General features: G+C 43.6%; 1 protein-coding gene across 2 annotated transcripts in view; it reads right to left on the reverse strand.

The window, feature by feature from the left end:
- Window positions 1-16,273, reverse strand: part of LOC100196824 (inositol 1,4,5-trisphosphate receptor type 2) — a 150,663-nt gene that overhangs the window by 3,910 nt on the left and 130,480 nt on the right. For both annotated transcript variants that reach the window (XM_014125393.2, XM_014125392.2), the window contains exons 53-56: window positions 15,225-15,355; window positions 14,784-14,949; window positions 13,978-14,138; window positions 486-647 (exon numbers count right to left, since the gene is read on the reverse strand). In XM_014125393.2, coding sequence (XP_013980868.1) covers window positions 486-647; window positions 13,978-14,138; window positions 14,784-14,949; window positions 15,225-15,355 — 620 coding nt within the window. The remainder of the gene's footprint in view (window positions 1-485; window positions 648-13,977; window positions 14,139-14,783; window positions 14,950-15,224; window positions 15,356-16,273) is intronic.

The raw sequence follows: 16,273 nt of genomic DNA on the forward strand, positions 1-16,273 counted from the left end.
GGAGAGCGAGATGACTGTATGGTTGAGCATTGAAACACAGGATTGCTGATTTCAATCCCTGGTTAAAAAGATATGTACTGGAATCAAATGTAACTTTGGATATTACACGGAGTTAAAGATAATGGAAGGCTGAGTGCATAGATCTGGTCCTCAAGGGCCACAGTGGATGCTTCTGAACTTTTAAAGGGATAGAAATGAAGAAAGTCCGTAGCGTGTGGAAAAAACTCTGAACAATCAATGAAATCCATTGATCAGTTAAGTGCTAGGGACACCCACAAAATCAACAGGATGGTGGCCCTCGAATACTGACTGGTGTTCATAAGGCACCAAGCACTCAAACATGGACTGAAACGGGGAAAGCCTATTTGGACTTATCCAATAGGAAGTGCTCATCAAACATTGCATGTCACAATGAACATGACACTGGAGTTGTGCGGCCGTGTTCAGTGTCTAAATTAATGTCTTGTTCAACGACAGTAACGTACCTGATCCTTTAGCTCAGACAGCTGGGAGGACAGCAGGGACACCAGTGTGACGGTGCTGTCCAGTTTCTCCTGCAGGGAGCGCATCTCGTTCTGCTCGCCGTCCCCCTCGCTGCTCACCAGGGACATGGCCCGCATTCGGGGGAACCAGTCCAGGTTCTTCTCCTGGAGATGGAGAGAGGGGAAGGGAGAAAGAGAGGGGAGATTAATGTATTTACATAGCAGATTCAAAGTTAAAACCAGAGGGAGAGAGAGGGTAAGAAATGGTAAAAAAAGGGGAAAACCAAAGAGAGGAGAGGAAAAGTGTGAAGGCTATACAGTGCATTCGGAAAATATTCAGACCCCTTCACGTTTTTCCACATTTTGTTACGTTAGAGCCTTATTGTAACATTAGGTTGTTTTTTTTACCCCTCATCAATCAACACACAATACACCATAATGACAAAGCAAAAACAGTTTTTTGAAAATGTTACATAAAACTGAAATCACATTTATATAAGTATTCAGACAGTTTACTCAATACTTTTTTGAAGCACATTTGGCAGAGATTACAGCCTTGAGTCTTCTTGGGCATGACATTACAAGCTTGGCACACCTGTATTTGGGGAGTTTCTCCCATTCTTCTCTGCAGACCCTCTCAAGCTCTGTCAGGTTGGATGGGGAGCGTCGCTGCACAGCTATTTTCAGGTCTCTTCAGAGATGTTCGATTGGCTTCAAGTCCGGGTTCTGGCTGGGCCACTCAAGGACATTCAGAGACTTGTCCCAAAGCAACTCCTGCGTTGTATTGGCTGTGTGCTTAGGGTTGTTGTCCTGTTGGAAGGTGAACCTGAGCACTCTGGAGCAGATTTTCATCAAGGATCTCTCTGTACTTCACCATTCATCTTTCCATTGATCCTGACTAGTTTCCCAGTCTTGGAAGGTAGAGGAACTCTGGAGCTCTGCCAGAGTGGCCACCGGGTTCTTGGTCACCTCCCTGACCATGGCCATTCTCCCCCAATTGCTCAGTTTGGCCGGGAGGTTACCTTGGTGGTCTTGGTTCCAAACTTCTTCCATTTAAGAATGGAGGCCACTGTATTCTTGGGGACCTTCAATGCTGCAGAAATGTTTTGGTACCCTTCCCCAGATCTGTGCCTCGACACAATCCTGTCTCAGAACTCTACAGATAATTCCTTCGACCTCATGGCTCGGTTTTTGCTCTGACATGCACTGTCAACTGTGGGACCTTATAAAGACAGGTGTGTGCCTTTCTAAATCATGTTCAATCAATTGAATTTACCACAGGTGGACTCCAATCAAGTTGTAGAAACATCAAGGATGATCAATGGAAACATGATGCACCTGATCTCAATTTGGAGTCTCATAGCAAAGGGTTTGAATACTTATGTAACTGAGGTATTTCTGCTTTTTATTTTTTATAAATTAGCAAAAATTTCCAAAAACCCGTTTTCACTTTGTCATTATTGGGTATAGTGTGTAGATGGATGAAAAATGAATTTAATCTATTTTAGAATAAGGCTGTAACGTAACAAAATGTTGAAAAGGTCTAGGGGTCTAAATACTTTCCAAAGGCACTGTACAAAGACAAAGACAGAGGCAGGCTGATTGACAAACAGAGTGAGGGAGCCAGGAACAGAATGTGAAAGAGAGGAAGGCAGGATGGGGAGCAGTACATCCGTGGGAACCAGTGTTGTATATAAACTCTGGATTGCTGATGCTATGTATTGGCCAATGAGGGCTTGAAGCCACCGGTTGACCATATTGGCACTTTCCAGAAACCCCTTCAAACATTCAACCTCCAGCTGCGTACCCCCTCTAGCACCAGGGTCAGCACACTCTCAAATGTTGTTATTTGCCATCATTGTAAGACTGCCACACACAACACTATACGATACATTTATTAAACATAAGAATGAGTGTGAGTTTTTGTCTTAACCCGGCTCGTGGGAAGTGACAAAGGGCGCTTATAGGACCAGGGCACAAATAATAATAATAATAATAATAATAATAATAATCAATAATTTTGCTTTTTATTTAACCATTTTTCATATAAAACCTTATTTGTTAATTGAAAATTGTGAATTTCTCACCACAGATTAATGAGAAGGGTGTGCTTGAAAGGATGCAATGTTGAGTTGTATTTGAGACTCTCTCCATCTTAAGTCATTTTCCACACACAGTCTGTGCCTGTATTTCGTTTTCATGCTAGTGAGGGCCGAGAATCCACTCTCACATTGGTACGTGGTTGCAAAGGGCATCAGTGTCTTAACAGCGCGATTTGCCAGGGCAGGATACTCTGAGAGCAGCCCAATCCAGAAATCTGTCAGTGGCTTCTGATTAAATTCAATTTTCACAGAACCGCTTGTTGCAATTTCGATGAGGCTCTCTTGTTCAGATATCGGTAAGTGGACTGGAGGCAGGGCATGAAAGGGATAATGAATCCAGTTGTTTGTGCCATCCGTTTCGGGAAAGTACCCGCGTAATTGCACACCCAGCTCACTCAGGTGCTTCACTATATCACATTTGACATTGTCCGTAAGCTTCAGTTACATTTACATTTACATTACATTTACATTTAAGTCATTTAGCAGACGCTCTTATCCAGAGCGACTTACAAATTGGTGCATTCACCTTATGATATACTATGGAACAACCACTTTACAATAGTGCATCTAAATCTTTTTAGGGGGGGGGGGGGGGGGGTTAGAAGGATTACTTTATCCTATCCTAGGTATTCCTTAAAGAGGTGGGGTTTCAGGTGTCTCCGGAAGGTGGTGATTGACTCCGCTGTCCTGGCGTCGTGAGGGAGCTTGTTCCACCATTGGGGTGCCAGAGCAGCGAACAGTTTTGACTGGGCTGAGCGGGAACTGTGCTTCCTCAGAGGTAGGGGGGCCAGCAGGCCAGAGGTGGATGAACGCAGTGCCCTTGTTTGGGTGTAGGGCCTGATCAGAGCCTGAAGGTATGGAGGTGCCGTTCCCTTCACAGCTCCGTAGGCAATCACCATGGTCTTGTAGCGGATGCGAGCTTCAACTGGAAGCCAGTGGAGAGAGCGGAGGAGCGGGGTGACGTGAGAGAACTTGGGAAGGTTGAACACCAGACGGGCTGCGGCGTTCTGGATGAGTTGTAGGGGTTTAATGGCACAGGCAGGGAGCCCAGCCAACAGCGAGTTGCAGTAATCCAGACGGGAGATGACAAGTGCCTGAATTAGGACCTGCGCCGCTTCCTGTGTGAGGCAGGGTCGTACTCTGCGAATGTTGTAGAGCATGAACCTACAGGATCGGGTCACCGCCTTGATGTTAGTGGAGAACGACAGGGTGTTGTCCAGGATCACGCCAAGGTTCTTAGCACTCTGGGAGGAGGACACAGTTCATTTGCACACAAAAAAATTCTACAATGATGGAAAGACCTGTGTGTTGTCCTTGTTAATGCAGACAGAGAAGTGCTCCAACTTCTTAATCATAGCCTCAATTTTGTCCCGCACATTGAATATAGTTGCGGAGAGTCCCTGTAATCCTAGATTCAGATCATTCGGGTGAGAAAAAACATCACCCAAATAGGCCAGTCGTGTGAGAAACTCGTCATCGTGCAAGCGGTCAGACAAGTCACTAAAAACTTTAAGCTTGTCTCTCAATTTAAAAAAAAATGTGTCAATACTTTGCCCCTTGATAACCAGCGCACTTTTGTATGTTGTAAAAGCATTACATGGTCGCTGCCCATATCATTACGTAGTGCAGAAAATACATGAGAGATCAGGGGCCTTGCTTTAACAAAGTTAACCATTTTCACTGTTGTGTCCAAAACGTCTTTCAAGCTGTCAGGCATTCCCTTGGCAGCAAGAGCCTCTCGGTGGATGCTGCAGTGTACCCGAGTGGCATTAGGAGCAACTGCCTGCACGCGTGTTAACACTCCACTATGTCTCCCTGTCATGGCTTTTGCGCCATCAGTACAGATACCAACACATCTTGACCACCAAAGTCCATTTGATGTCACAAAGCCGTCCAGTACTTTAAAAATATCCTTTCCTGTTGTCCTGGTTTCCAGAAGAGGATGTCTTCCTTAATTGACCCCCCCATAAACATAACAGACATATACCTGGAGCTGTGCCAGGCCCGCCAAATCTGTTGACTCATACACTGTAACGCATAGAATTCACTGGCTTGTATGTGAAGCAGTAATTGTTTCAAAACATCTCCTGCCATGTCACTGATGCGTCATGAAACAGTGTTGTTTGATGAAGGCATTCTCTCCTGTGACAATCTGAAGGATCAGGTTACAGTGGGTCTGAGATTGGAATGTAAACTGTGGAACACAGAGAAACCCTTGGACATCAAAAGTTTGAATAATTAAACAATATTTATATTTTTGAGAATGTGGGAGTGGCCCGTGGACACTTAAGGGACAGTCATGACGAGTGTGTTTCATTTGGTGATCTCATGAAGGACAGGAAACCCACATTACTGTATCTCTGTTTGTGTACACTAATCAATTTTCAGGTTTACATCTACATGTGATTACATATGAAACTATTTGTGAAAAGATTAAATGTGATGTTAGCCTAACAGTAACATTAAGGAAATATTTGTATATATTTTTTCATTTTTGTTTAATGTTTAGCTCACATATCATTTAAAAGCATACATTACGGTGTCTGTAATATAATAAACGTGGCATAAACAAATGTACTATAAAATATGTATAATATTTGTTTTACAATACAAAACATACGACAAAATACTGACACACACAAACATCCACAACATCCCCCCCTGCCCAGACCCACCTTATATTTAGAAAAAAACTCTTGCAAGAAAACCACATCTGCTGACAATCTCTAAGTGTTCAAGAACCATATGCCCCCCCCATCATAGAGAATGTGTACATTCCATGTAATACGTTGGATTTTGTTGGTCTTTACTTGTATAAAATCAAAAGTTAACATTGTCTGTTCTGTCATTGAAGAACCAGATAAAACATTTTAGCAGACAGTTGTATGAGGGTGGTGGGCATTTCACGAAATGGGATAGTCATAGTATAAACACATAGTTATTGTATTCGTTACATAAAGTACCAGTCAAAAGTTTGGACACACCTACTCATTCAAAGGTATTTCTTTATTTTTACTATTTTCAATGTTGTAGAATAATGGTGAAGACATCACAACTATGCAATAACACATATGGAATCATGTAGTAACCAAGAAAGTCTTAAACAAATCAAAATATATCTTATATATTTCAGATTCTTCAAAGTAGCCACCCTTTGCCTTGACAGATTTGCTCACTATTGGCATTCTCTCAACCAGCTTCATGAGGTAGTCACCTGGAATGGGTTTCAATTAACAGGTGTGCCTTGTTAAAAGTTAATTTGTGGAATTTCTTTCCTTCTTAATGCGTTTGAGCCAATCAGTTGTGTTGTGACAAGGTAGTGGGGGTATACAGAAGATGGTCTTTTACCAAATATGGCCAAGTCCATATTATGGCAAGAACAGCTCAAATAAGCAAAGACAAACGACAGTCCATCATTACTTTAAGACATGAAGGTCAGTCAATCCATAAAATTTCAACAACTTTGAAAGTTTCTTCAAGTGCAGTCACAAAAACCATCGAGTACTATGATGAAACTGGATCTCATGAGGACCGCCACAGGAAAGGAAAACCCAGAGTTACCTCTGTTGCAGAGGATAAGTTCATTAGAGTTACCAGCCTCAGAAATTGCAGCCCAAATAAATGCTTCAGAGTTCAAGTAACAGACATCTCATCATCAACTGTTCAGAGGAGACTGCGTGAATCAGGCCTTCATGGTCGAATTGCTGCAAAGAAACCACTACTAAAGGACACCAATAATAAGAAGAGACTTGCTTGGGCCAAGAAACACGAGCAATGGACATTAGACCAGTGGAAATCTGTCCAAATGTGAGATTTTTGGTTCCAACCGCCGTGTCTTTGTGAGACGCAGAGTAGGTGAACAGATGATCTCTGCATGTGTGGTTCCCAACGTGAAACATGGATGAGCAGGCGCAATGGTGTGGGGGTGCTTTGCTGGTTTTTAGAATTCAAGGCATACTTAACCAGCATGGCTACCACAGCATTCTGCAGCGATACGCCATCCCATCTGGTTTGCGCTTAGTGGGACTATCATTTGCTTTTCCAACAGGACAATGACTTAACACACAGGCGTGTTGGGCCAAAAAATATATATATACATTTTGATGCGTTTAACACTTTTTTGGTTACTACTTGATACCATCCGTGTTATTTCATAAATGTTGATGTCTTCACTATTATTCTACATTGTAGAAAATAGTAAAATAAAGAAAAACCCTTGAATGAGTAGGTGTCCAAACTTTTGACTGGTACTGTATATATAGTGTGTGTGAGCATATGGGCTGAGCAGACATTTAACAGAGAATACACAAAAAACATAAATCAAATTACTTCTTTGTACTTTGAGGTGCTACTCCTTTTAGGGCTTTTAAACTCCAACTCCTCTCCTGATGTACCAAAAGCCTGTGGATTATGTCTTTGTACATACATTGGAGATAGACTGCCATTTAAGTATTGTGGTCAGTTTCTATTACCGGAAGCGGAGGTGAGATTTGATTCCTGTCTGATCGGAATGCATTTCTTGCGTTTTTTCCCCAGCCTAGCAGACAGGTCCTGGACCAATTGAATGGACTGGCTGTGGATTTGATCTCTGCGTCTTCAGAATGTTGACTTTAGTCTAATAGTTCCACAGCCTGAAGATTACAGTGCGATGGTATTTAGTGTTCTTCTGTTTCACGATGATCCTATGGCATCGTTTAGTGATATATCCATGTCAAGTTCTTCCGATATCAGCTTGAACACGTAGTTGGAAAGGTCCCCTTTTTCCTCGTCTTCCAGTAAGGACAATATTTCTCATGTTGTTTCGTCTCATTCAGTTTTGCTGCTGGTCAAATTCATCTTCTAAACTTTGTAACTTTGTTTCCAGAAGGCAAATTTTCTTGTCTTGTTCGTTCATGCGCACGACTTGTATGTGCATGTCTGACACTACTTTCTTTTTGAGCTAATCTACTTTTTTAACAACAGATTGTAGCACTTTGTTTTGGTGTGCATTGAGAGCATATTGGCTACATTACACGACCAGAGGTTTGTGGACACCTGCTTGTCGAACATCTCATTCCAAAATCATGGGCATGGGAGTTGGTCCTCCTTTACTGCTATAACAGCCTCTACTCTTCTGGGAAGGCTTTCCACTAAATGTTGGAACATTGCTGCAGAGACTTGCTTCCATTAAGTCACAAAAGCATTAGTGAGGTCGGGGACTGATGTTGGGCGATTAGGCTTGGCTTGCAGTTGGCGTTCCAATTCATCCCAAAGGTGTTCGATGGGGTTGAAGTCAGGGCTCTGAGCAGGCCATTCAAGTTCTCCCACACCAATCTCGACAAACCATTTCTGTATGGATCTCTTTTTTGCACGGGAACATTGTCATGCTGAGACAGGAAAGGGTCTTCCCCAAACTGCTGTCACAAAGTTAGAAGCACAGAATCGTCTAGAATGTCATTGTATGCTGTAGCGTTAAGATTACCCTTTACTGGAACTAAGGGGCCTAGTCCGATCCATGAAAAACAGTCCCAGACCAGTATTCCATTATTCCTTTAGTTGGCACTATGCATTTGGGCAGGTAGCGTTCTCCTGGCATCCACCAAACACAGATTCGTCCATTGGACTGCCAGATGGGGAAGCGTGATTCATCTCTTCAGAGAACGCATTTCCAATGTTCCAGAGTCCAATGCCTGTGAACTTTACACCACTCTAGCCAACGCTTGGCATTGCGCATGGTGATCTTGTGTGCGGCTGCTTGGTCATGGAAGCTCCCGGCCAACAGTTCTTGTGCTGACGTTGCTTCCAGAGGCAGTTTGGAACTCGGTAGTGAGTGTTGCAACCGAGGACAGACGATTTTTGCACGTTACGCGCTTCAGCACTCGGTGGTCCCGTTCTATGAGCTTATGTGGCCTACCACTTTGTGGCTGAGCCGTTGTAGAAGTTTCCACTTCACAATAACAGCACTTGCTGTTAACCGGGGCAGCTCTAGCACTGCAGAAATGTGACAAAGAGACTTGTTGGAAAGGTGGCATCCTATGACGATGCCATATTGAAAGTCACTGAACTCTTCATTAAGGCCAGTCTACTGCCAATGTTTGTCTATGGAGATTGTTTGGCTGTATGCTCAATTTTATACACTGGTCAGCAACGGGTGTGGTCGAAATAGCTGAATTCACTAATTTGAAGGTGTGTCCACATACTTTTGTGTATATATAGTGTATGTTTTCCTGGATATCGTTTAGCTGTTCTTTACTCTCGTTTGCATCTCCAAGTTGCTCCTTGTCTTTTCCTCTGAGGGAAGCTTGTTGGATTCGTGTTGCTGCGCCGCTTTACTAACTGATTGGTTCGCTGTTGTTCATAACTGACCACTCGCTCTCTCCCAGTTACTTGGGGATATATTGATCTATCAATTTTAGAGGCTTAATTTAAACTGTTGTCTGGCTTCTACATTTAATCACAGTTTTGTATGTAAAAACTTGACCTACTCATTCCTCAAGCATCCTATCGGTACACGCATGCTCTCGCATTTCTATAGCTTCCTAAATAAAAATTATAATGGTGGGGAAGTGCCAAGATGGAGGTGCCGTGGTGTCAAATCATCTCCCCCTGTCAATCATCTAGTGAATACATAAATCATTGGTGGGAACTGGTCCAAGTTCCTCACTTAAGAGGAGTGTGTGCTGGGAGACAGGCGTGCTGTCTCAGAGCCAGCCACTGCAGTAAGCTGTAGTGAGAGCTTCTCAGACAAATTGACTCCAGATCAGATGGCTGGGTACTGCAGTAAGCTGTACAGTACGTCTCCTCAAAGAAACTGACTCCAGATAAGCCTCCACAAGCTCAAACACATAACCATTGTGTTTCAAGTGAAGCAGTAAATAAAATGAGTAGGAATATAGCACTGTTGTAATTGCAGATACAGATCAACAATAAACAAGGATTTGAAAAGGAGAACGGGGGAACATTATATAACAGCAGCATTATGTAATAGGCTTAAGTTGTGTACGTGTATCTGTGCCAATATCTGTGTCGGTTTGCCTTTGTGTGTGTGTCTTTTGCGCGGATGTGTGTTGATTATATTCTTGCTTACGCGCCGATGTGCGCATGTGCGGATTTGTATCTGTGTGTGTAAGACAACTTTCAGTGAGACAGATAGATTGCAATCAGCTGATGTTATGTAAGCTCTTGTTGCCAGTTTGGCTGAAAAACAGTTTAAAAAGGTGCTGAGAGTGCTTTTATTAAAAGCGTACAGTCCACAGACTAACCTTTGAGCTGTGTGTATGGGCTAATATAAACAATCCCAGCCTACCTCTGACATAACGAGTCTATCCCAAAATAACCCCACAGTGTAAAAATTGACTTGGGCACAATCACCTGCCAAAATAATAACAGTGTACAGTATATGAGGGTGAGTCAGGGGTTCAGTACTGCTTCACTGAACCATTCTGACACCTCACTTAGTCTCACACTACAGACTACACCACTCACAGTGGCTCTCCAGTGGTTGGCCCTTGCCATATCGCGGTGAAGCTTTTCCACCAGGCACACAACAGAACATGGACAAAGCACACAACTCAGCATGATAGTGACTAGGGGAACAACCATTTTAGGCTTGAGAGGAGTTGTGTATGGCTTGAGAGGAGTTGTGTATGGTTTGAGAGGAGTTGTGTATGGCTTGAGAGGAGTTGTGTATGGTTTGAGAGGAGTTGTGTATGGTTTCTCCTGCCTGCAGCACTGATTCTCTAGTGGAGGAATATACACTGCACTGCAACAGAGAGAGAAAGAGAGAGAGTGTGTGTATATGAAAGAGAGAGAGAGAGAATCAGAGAGGCACAGACCGATAAAGGGGAGTTATAGGGACACCCACTCACACACTCTTAACCTGCTCAGAGGGATGACTGATTAATGAACCATGATTAAACTCCAGAGAATGTTTCGGGTATAGTCAGGTACAGGTGCCCTCTGTAGGGCTTTTGTTTATTGGTTAGTGCTATTTGGAATCTTTGGGACGTCCCTACCCTAAACCCTAAACATAAGACTTACCTAACCCTAACCCTTACCTTAACCTTCTACATTTCAACTTCAATGGGGTGACATCAAAGTTGGGACATCCCAAGGATACCGTTTTGACTTTTCCTTTGTTTATTCGGCTAGTCACTGACATAGCACCACCCATAAGGGTACACGCTCACACCTCACCTGAGGAAGCATTCTTTTTTTGACCAATCCACTTCCATAATCAACCCTAGTGGCCTACAGTCCACTACACTGCTATCAAACTAAGAAAAGCAAGCAGCACATGATTGTGTTAATCACTGTCTTGAGAAAGAGCCCCAAGGTTGTTCAATTCACCCATCTCTGCTGGAGACTGTACTAAATGTGCTGCCTTCCACTTGACTCACCTAGGTAAAAACTGACTGACTCAGAGGAGTGTGGGTGTGTGCGCGTGTGTCTGTGTGAGTGAGTGAGTCAGTGAGACTATGCGTGTGTGATGCATGTGCCCCCCCACAGGGACACGCTGACCTTTGGCTTCTATAGATCATGAGTTCAGAGGCCCCTCTACGCTCGTCTTCCTCTATCCTGTTGCAACCGACAGCCACGTTGCTAAGGAGACAAATGACTTGCGGCGTGATAATGAGTGTGTGTCAGAGTGTTTGTGAGAGAAAGGGACGGGAGAGCACGTGCCATGCAAGGCTGATCCATTAGCAGGCCACTTGAGATGGGTTATGTAACACAGCTATGGCTGCAGTACACCTGCTGGTTCTGTGCTCACTGTGATAAATCTCACACAAACACACACACTTCAGAACGTATTCAGACCCCTTCACTTTTTCCACATTTTGTTACGTTACGGCCTTATTCTAAAATTCATTCAACTGTTTTATCCCCCTTATCAATCTACACACAATACCCCCTAACGAGAAAGCAAAAACAGGTTTTTATAAATTTTTGCAAAAAATAAAACTGAAATATCACATTTACATAAGTTTTCAGACCCTTTACTCAGTACTTTGTTGAAGCACCTTTGGCAGCGATTACAGCCTCGAGTCTTCTTGGGTATGATGCTACAAGCTTGGCACACCTGTATTTGTGGAGTTTCTCCCAATCTTCTCTGCAGATCCTCTCAAGCTCTGTCAGTTTGGATGGGGAGTGTTGCTGCACAGCTATTTTCAGGTCTCTCCAGAAATGTTCGATCTGGTTCAAGTCTGGGCTCTGGCTGGGCCACTCAAGGACATTCAGAGATTTGTGCCGAAGCCAATCCTGCATTGTCATGACTGTGTGCTTAGGGGCGTTGTCCTGTTGGAAGGTGAATCGAAGCACTCTGTAGCAGATTTTCCATCAAGGATCTCTAGGGTACTTTGCTCCGTTCATCTTTCTCTCAACCCTGACTACTCTCCCAGTCCCTGCCGCTGAAAAACATCCCCACAGCATGAGGATGCCACCACCATGCTTCACCGTAGGGATGTTGCCAGGTTTCCTCCAGATGTGACGCCTGGCATTCAGACAAAAGAGTTCAATCTTGGTTTCATCAGACCAGAGAATCTTGTTTCTCATGGTCTGAGAGTCCTTTAGGTGCCTTTTGGCAAACTCCAAGCGGGCTGTCATGTGCCTTTTACTGAGGAGTGGCTTCCGTCTAGCCACTCTACCATAAAGGACTGATCGGTGGAGTGCTGCAGAGATGGTTGTTTTTCTGGAAGGTTCTCCCATCTCCACAGATGAACTCTGGAGCTCTGTCAGAGTGACCATCGGGTTCTTGGTCACCTCCCAAGAACCCATTTTAGGAACCCATTTTCGCTTTGTCATTATGGGGTATTGTCATTATGGGGTAGTGTGTGTAGATTGATGAGGATTTTTTTTTAATTTAACACATTTTAGAACAAGGCTGTAATGTAACACAATGTGGAAAAAGTCAAAGGGTCTGAATACTTTCCAAATGCACTGTAAGCATGCAAAACACACACACACACACACACACACACACACACACACACACACACACACACACACACACACACACACACACACACACACACACACACACACACACACACACACACACACACACGTAACAGGATTCTGCCAATCACAGTGCTTATAGGCCCTACATAAACAGATTAACCATGACGTCACCATGCACTAGTACCTTGGACTGACTGGCCGTCAGAAGAGGACGCATCATTTGTTTAAAACATGCTAAAATAGATTCAGTTGTCAATTATGTTATGCAAATCTGCATTGTTATACAATCATCCCTGATCTCCCATTACGTCATAATGTAAATCACCACAATGATGTTTAAATCCATTAACCTCTTGGCAACCATCTAAAACACCTTTTGGTAACCCTTTACTTTAAGCATCCAGCTATAATGCTTTATAACATGTTATAATCATGTATGAGCTTTTATGTTTTATAACAAGGCATATCATATGTTAAGTATCTCTTTGTTTCAACATTTGAACAGATTCAAAATCGCTGGTAGTAGTCAGAATCATTATGAGATGATTATAAGGAATTATGGGGGGGTTATTCAGGCTTATGACAAGCCTAACGATGCATCATAATACCTACCCAATACATAAAAGCTCCTCTGTATGGCTTTCCAGACAGGTTTCAGCACTCATTACCATACAGTGAGCTGATGCCGCCACCCTTGATATGACTGTATCACACCACTACAACCCTAGAGGGGAGAAGGTCTGAGTATCACACCACTACAACCCTAGAGGGGAGAAGATCTGAGTATCACACCACTACAACCCTAGAGGGGAGAAGGTCTGAGTATCACACCACTACAACCCTAGAGGGGAGAAGATCTGAGTATCACACCACTACAACCCTAGAGGGGAGAAGGTCTGAGTATCACACCACTACAACCCTAGAGGGGAGAAGGTCTGAGTATCACACTACTACAACCCTAGAGGGGAGAAGACCTGAGTATAATAGTAACAGTCACTAGTTTCTGTGAAACCTGAGAGAAGTACTGCACTGTAGCTATATTACCAAGTCTAAGAAAATAATTAAAAGGAGAGGAAGAGAGAAGAGAGGGAGACTGATGCTGGGCAGGGGGAAGGGGGAGGGGGGGTGAGGCTCAGTCACGTTTTGGGTGTTTTTTTCTCTCTTTTTTTGGCAGAGTCTGCTGCAGAGGCTACGGGTTCACACTCAGACGCTATGGATACTGCATACACATACACTGTCAGGACAAACGTTGTGTTTGTGTGTGCGAGGAGTGTGAATTTAACGTTCCAACACGGTTTTCACATTTAGCGTAGGGGCTCAAATATAAAATCCTGACTTATCATTGCATCACCAGTACCTTGGTGATAAAACACACACACCCTTCTGTCATGCAACACAGACCCTGTGTGTTGAGGTAAAGACGTGTAGAGCATGGAAGTAGCTAATAAACTACCCACCTTGATCATCTGGGCCACGTAGCTCTCGGGGCCAGTGTACTCCGTGGGGTCCTTCACCCTCACCAGAACCAGGAAGTACAGGTAGTGCCACATGTTGTGTTCCGACCTGATGTGCTCTTCAAATGACACTGTCTTGTTGTCAAACTTATCCCTCTCCAACCCTGAGAGAGGTGAAACATGACTTATACACTCTGATAACAACAATTCACTTTACCGTTCCGTCTTTCTTTGGTGTTCTTAACCATATTTTAGAGCCTCTATCCTGTCTTGTATATCTACAGCACATATGAATGTCTGATATCTACAGGCAGCATGCACAATATAGCAAGTTAGAGTCGAATGGGTATTGCTACCAAAGTTGCAAGAAGCAAGAAATTTACTGTAGAATGACGCTATTTACTGAATTTATCATGATGATACAAAACCCCCCACAGTTTCACGCAGAAGGGTAACAAATAAAGCAACAGAACTGTACTATTTGTATTTCTCTGCTATGTACAGTTATGTAGTGCTGTGTACTGTTATGTGGTGCTCTAGCGCTGTATAGCCTTCCCTGTAGCTCAGTTGGTAGAGCATGGTGTTTGCAACACCAGGGTTGTGGGTTCGTTTCCCACGGGGGGCCAGCACAGAAAAAAATGTATGAAATTGTATGAAATGTATGCATTCACTACTGTAAGTCGCTCTGGATAAGAGCGTCTGCTAAATGACTAAAATGTAAATGTAAATGTATAGTGCCATGTAGTTCTACGTAGTGCTACATAGTGTTATGTAGCGCTATGTGGTGCTATGTAGGGCTGTGTACCCACCACAGATGAAGCAGGTGGTCTTCAGTATCTCCTCCTTCCTCTGCTTCTCGCTCCTCAGGTCGGCGAACGTATCGATGATGACGCCGAAGATGAGGTTGAGGACAATGATGATGACAATAAAGAAGAACAGTAGGTCATACACCACACGGGCTGCAAACAGAGGATCCTGGTAAACGAGAGGACCAGTGAGAAACAATGAAACGGTGATATTCATCAGCATCATCATGAAAAGTTGTATCACTATACACGTCATCGTACTCAGCATCGTCATAATCAGCATCCCAATTATTACCATTATCATCATCATCATCATCATCATCATCATGAAAAAGATTTGGCCTTTTGTTTTCTATAAAACAAACAAGACAATCCACCCCCCATCCATCAATTACTGGCTGACTGGTTCATTGATCAACTGATTGATTGTATGAGGTCACTCACATCTTTGGAAGGCTTCCTCAGCACGTCTCCTACTCCCCCTCCGTTCCTCAGGCCCTGGTTCAGCACCGTCACGATACACATCAGCAGAGTGTCACACACACGCTCCGTCCCATCATCCTCCCCCACCATCACTGGACACAAAAATAGTGTACAAAACTAATGATAGATGTACACAACAAAGGTAGTAGTAGTGTCCTAGATCTTCCTGACAATGAGAGGCATGTTGATAATTCAAAAACATTCTGACAAAATTCTAAAACACAGGTTCAAATGCCTTCACAATAGTAGATGTAGGACTTCAACACAGGATGAAAGAGTTTAAACAAAGGAACACATGGGATGATGTGACCCCCCTACGAGACAGAAAAAAATGAAATAGAGGGTGTAAAGAAAAAAGCATGGGAGAGATTGAGAGGGTGAAACGTAGCCAGAGATGGAGGGATAGAAATAGCATGGAGAGAAGTGCGGGTTAGGACACGTGTAGAGGCCCCTGAAGTGCTTGTGATCCATGGACACACACTGGGCTGGAGAACAAAGATGAGGACGATGAGTCATCCCCTCTGCTTCTCCCTCTCCAGGATGCTGCTTTAACATCCTGCCTCTAACACCCTGTCTCAACACCCTTCCTCAGCCACTGCCTCAGTGTGGAACCTTCCAGAGGCTAACTGACTAGAGAGGAGAGCCAACACTTCACAATTTACACAGCTCCCTGAACAGGTACACACCTAGAGGGCTACTGAACATGAAGGACTGAGAACTGACTGAACGAGCCATGGTCTGATTAGGAACCACTGTTACAGGACATTGAGTTTGGGGATCCATGTGACATGTGCCAAATGCTGTTAGATAAAACATTCATGATAAGGACAAGTGGTTGGCTGTTCATATCACATGGCCTCAAAAAAAGATAGAGGTGATAGGTTGGATAGAAAGTGCTGAAAGAGCAGAGGGCTGGATTCAAACCCATGTTCGCAACAGTACATTGTACATATGCTCCAGAGGCAGCAGCTATAGACCACTAGACCTGCCCAGATCACACACAGAGCTTC

This window comes from Salmo salar, chromosome ssa10, assembly GCF_905237065.1.
Source record: "Salmo salar chromosome ssa10, Ssal_v3.1, whole genome shotgun sequence".
NCBI classification, from domain to species: Eukaryota; Metazoa; Chordata; class Actinopteri; order Salmoniformes; family Salmonidae; genus Salmo; species Salmo salar.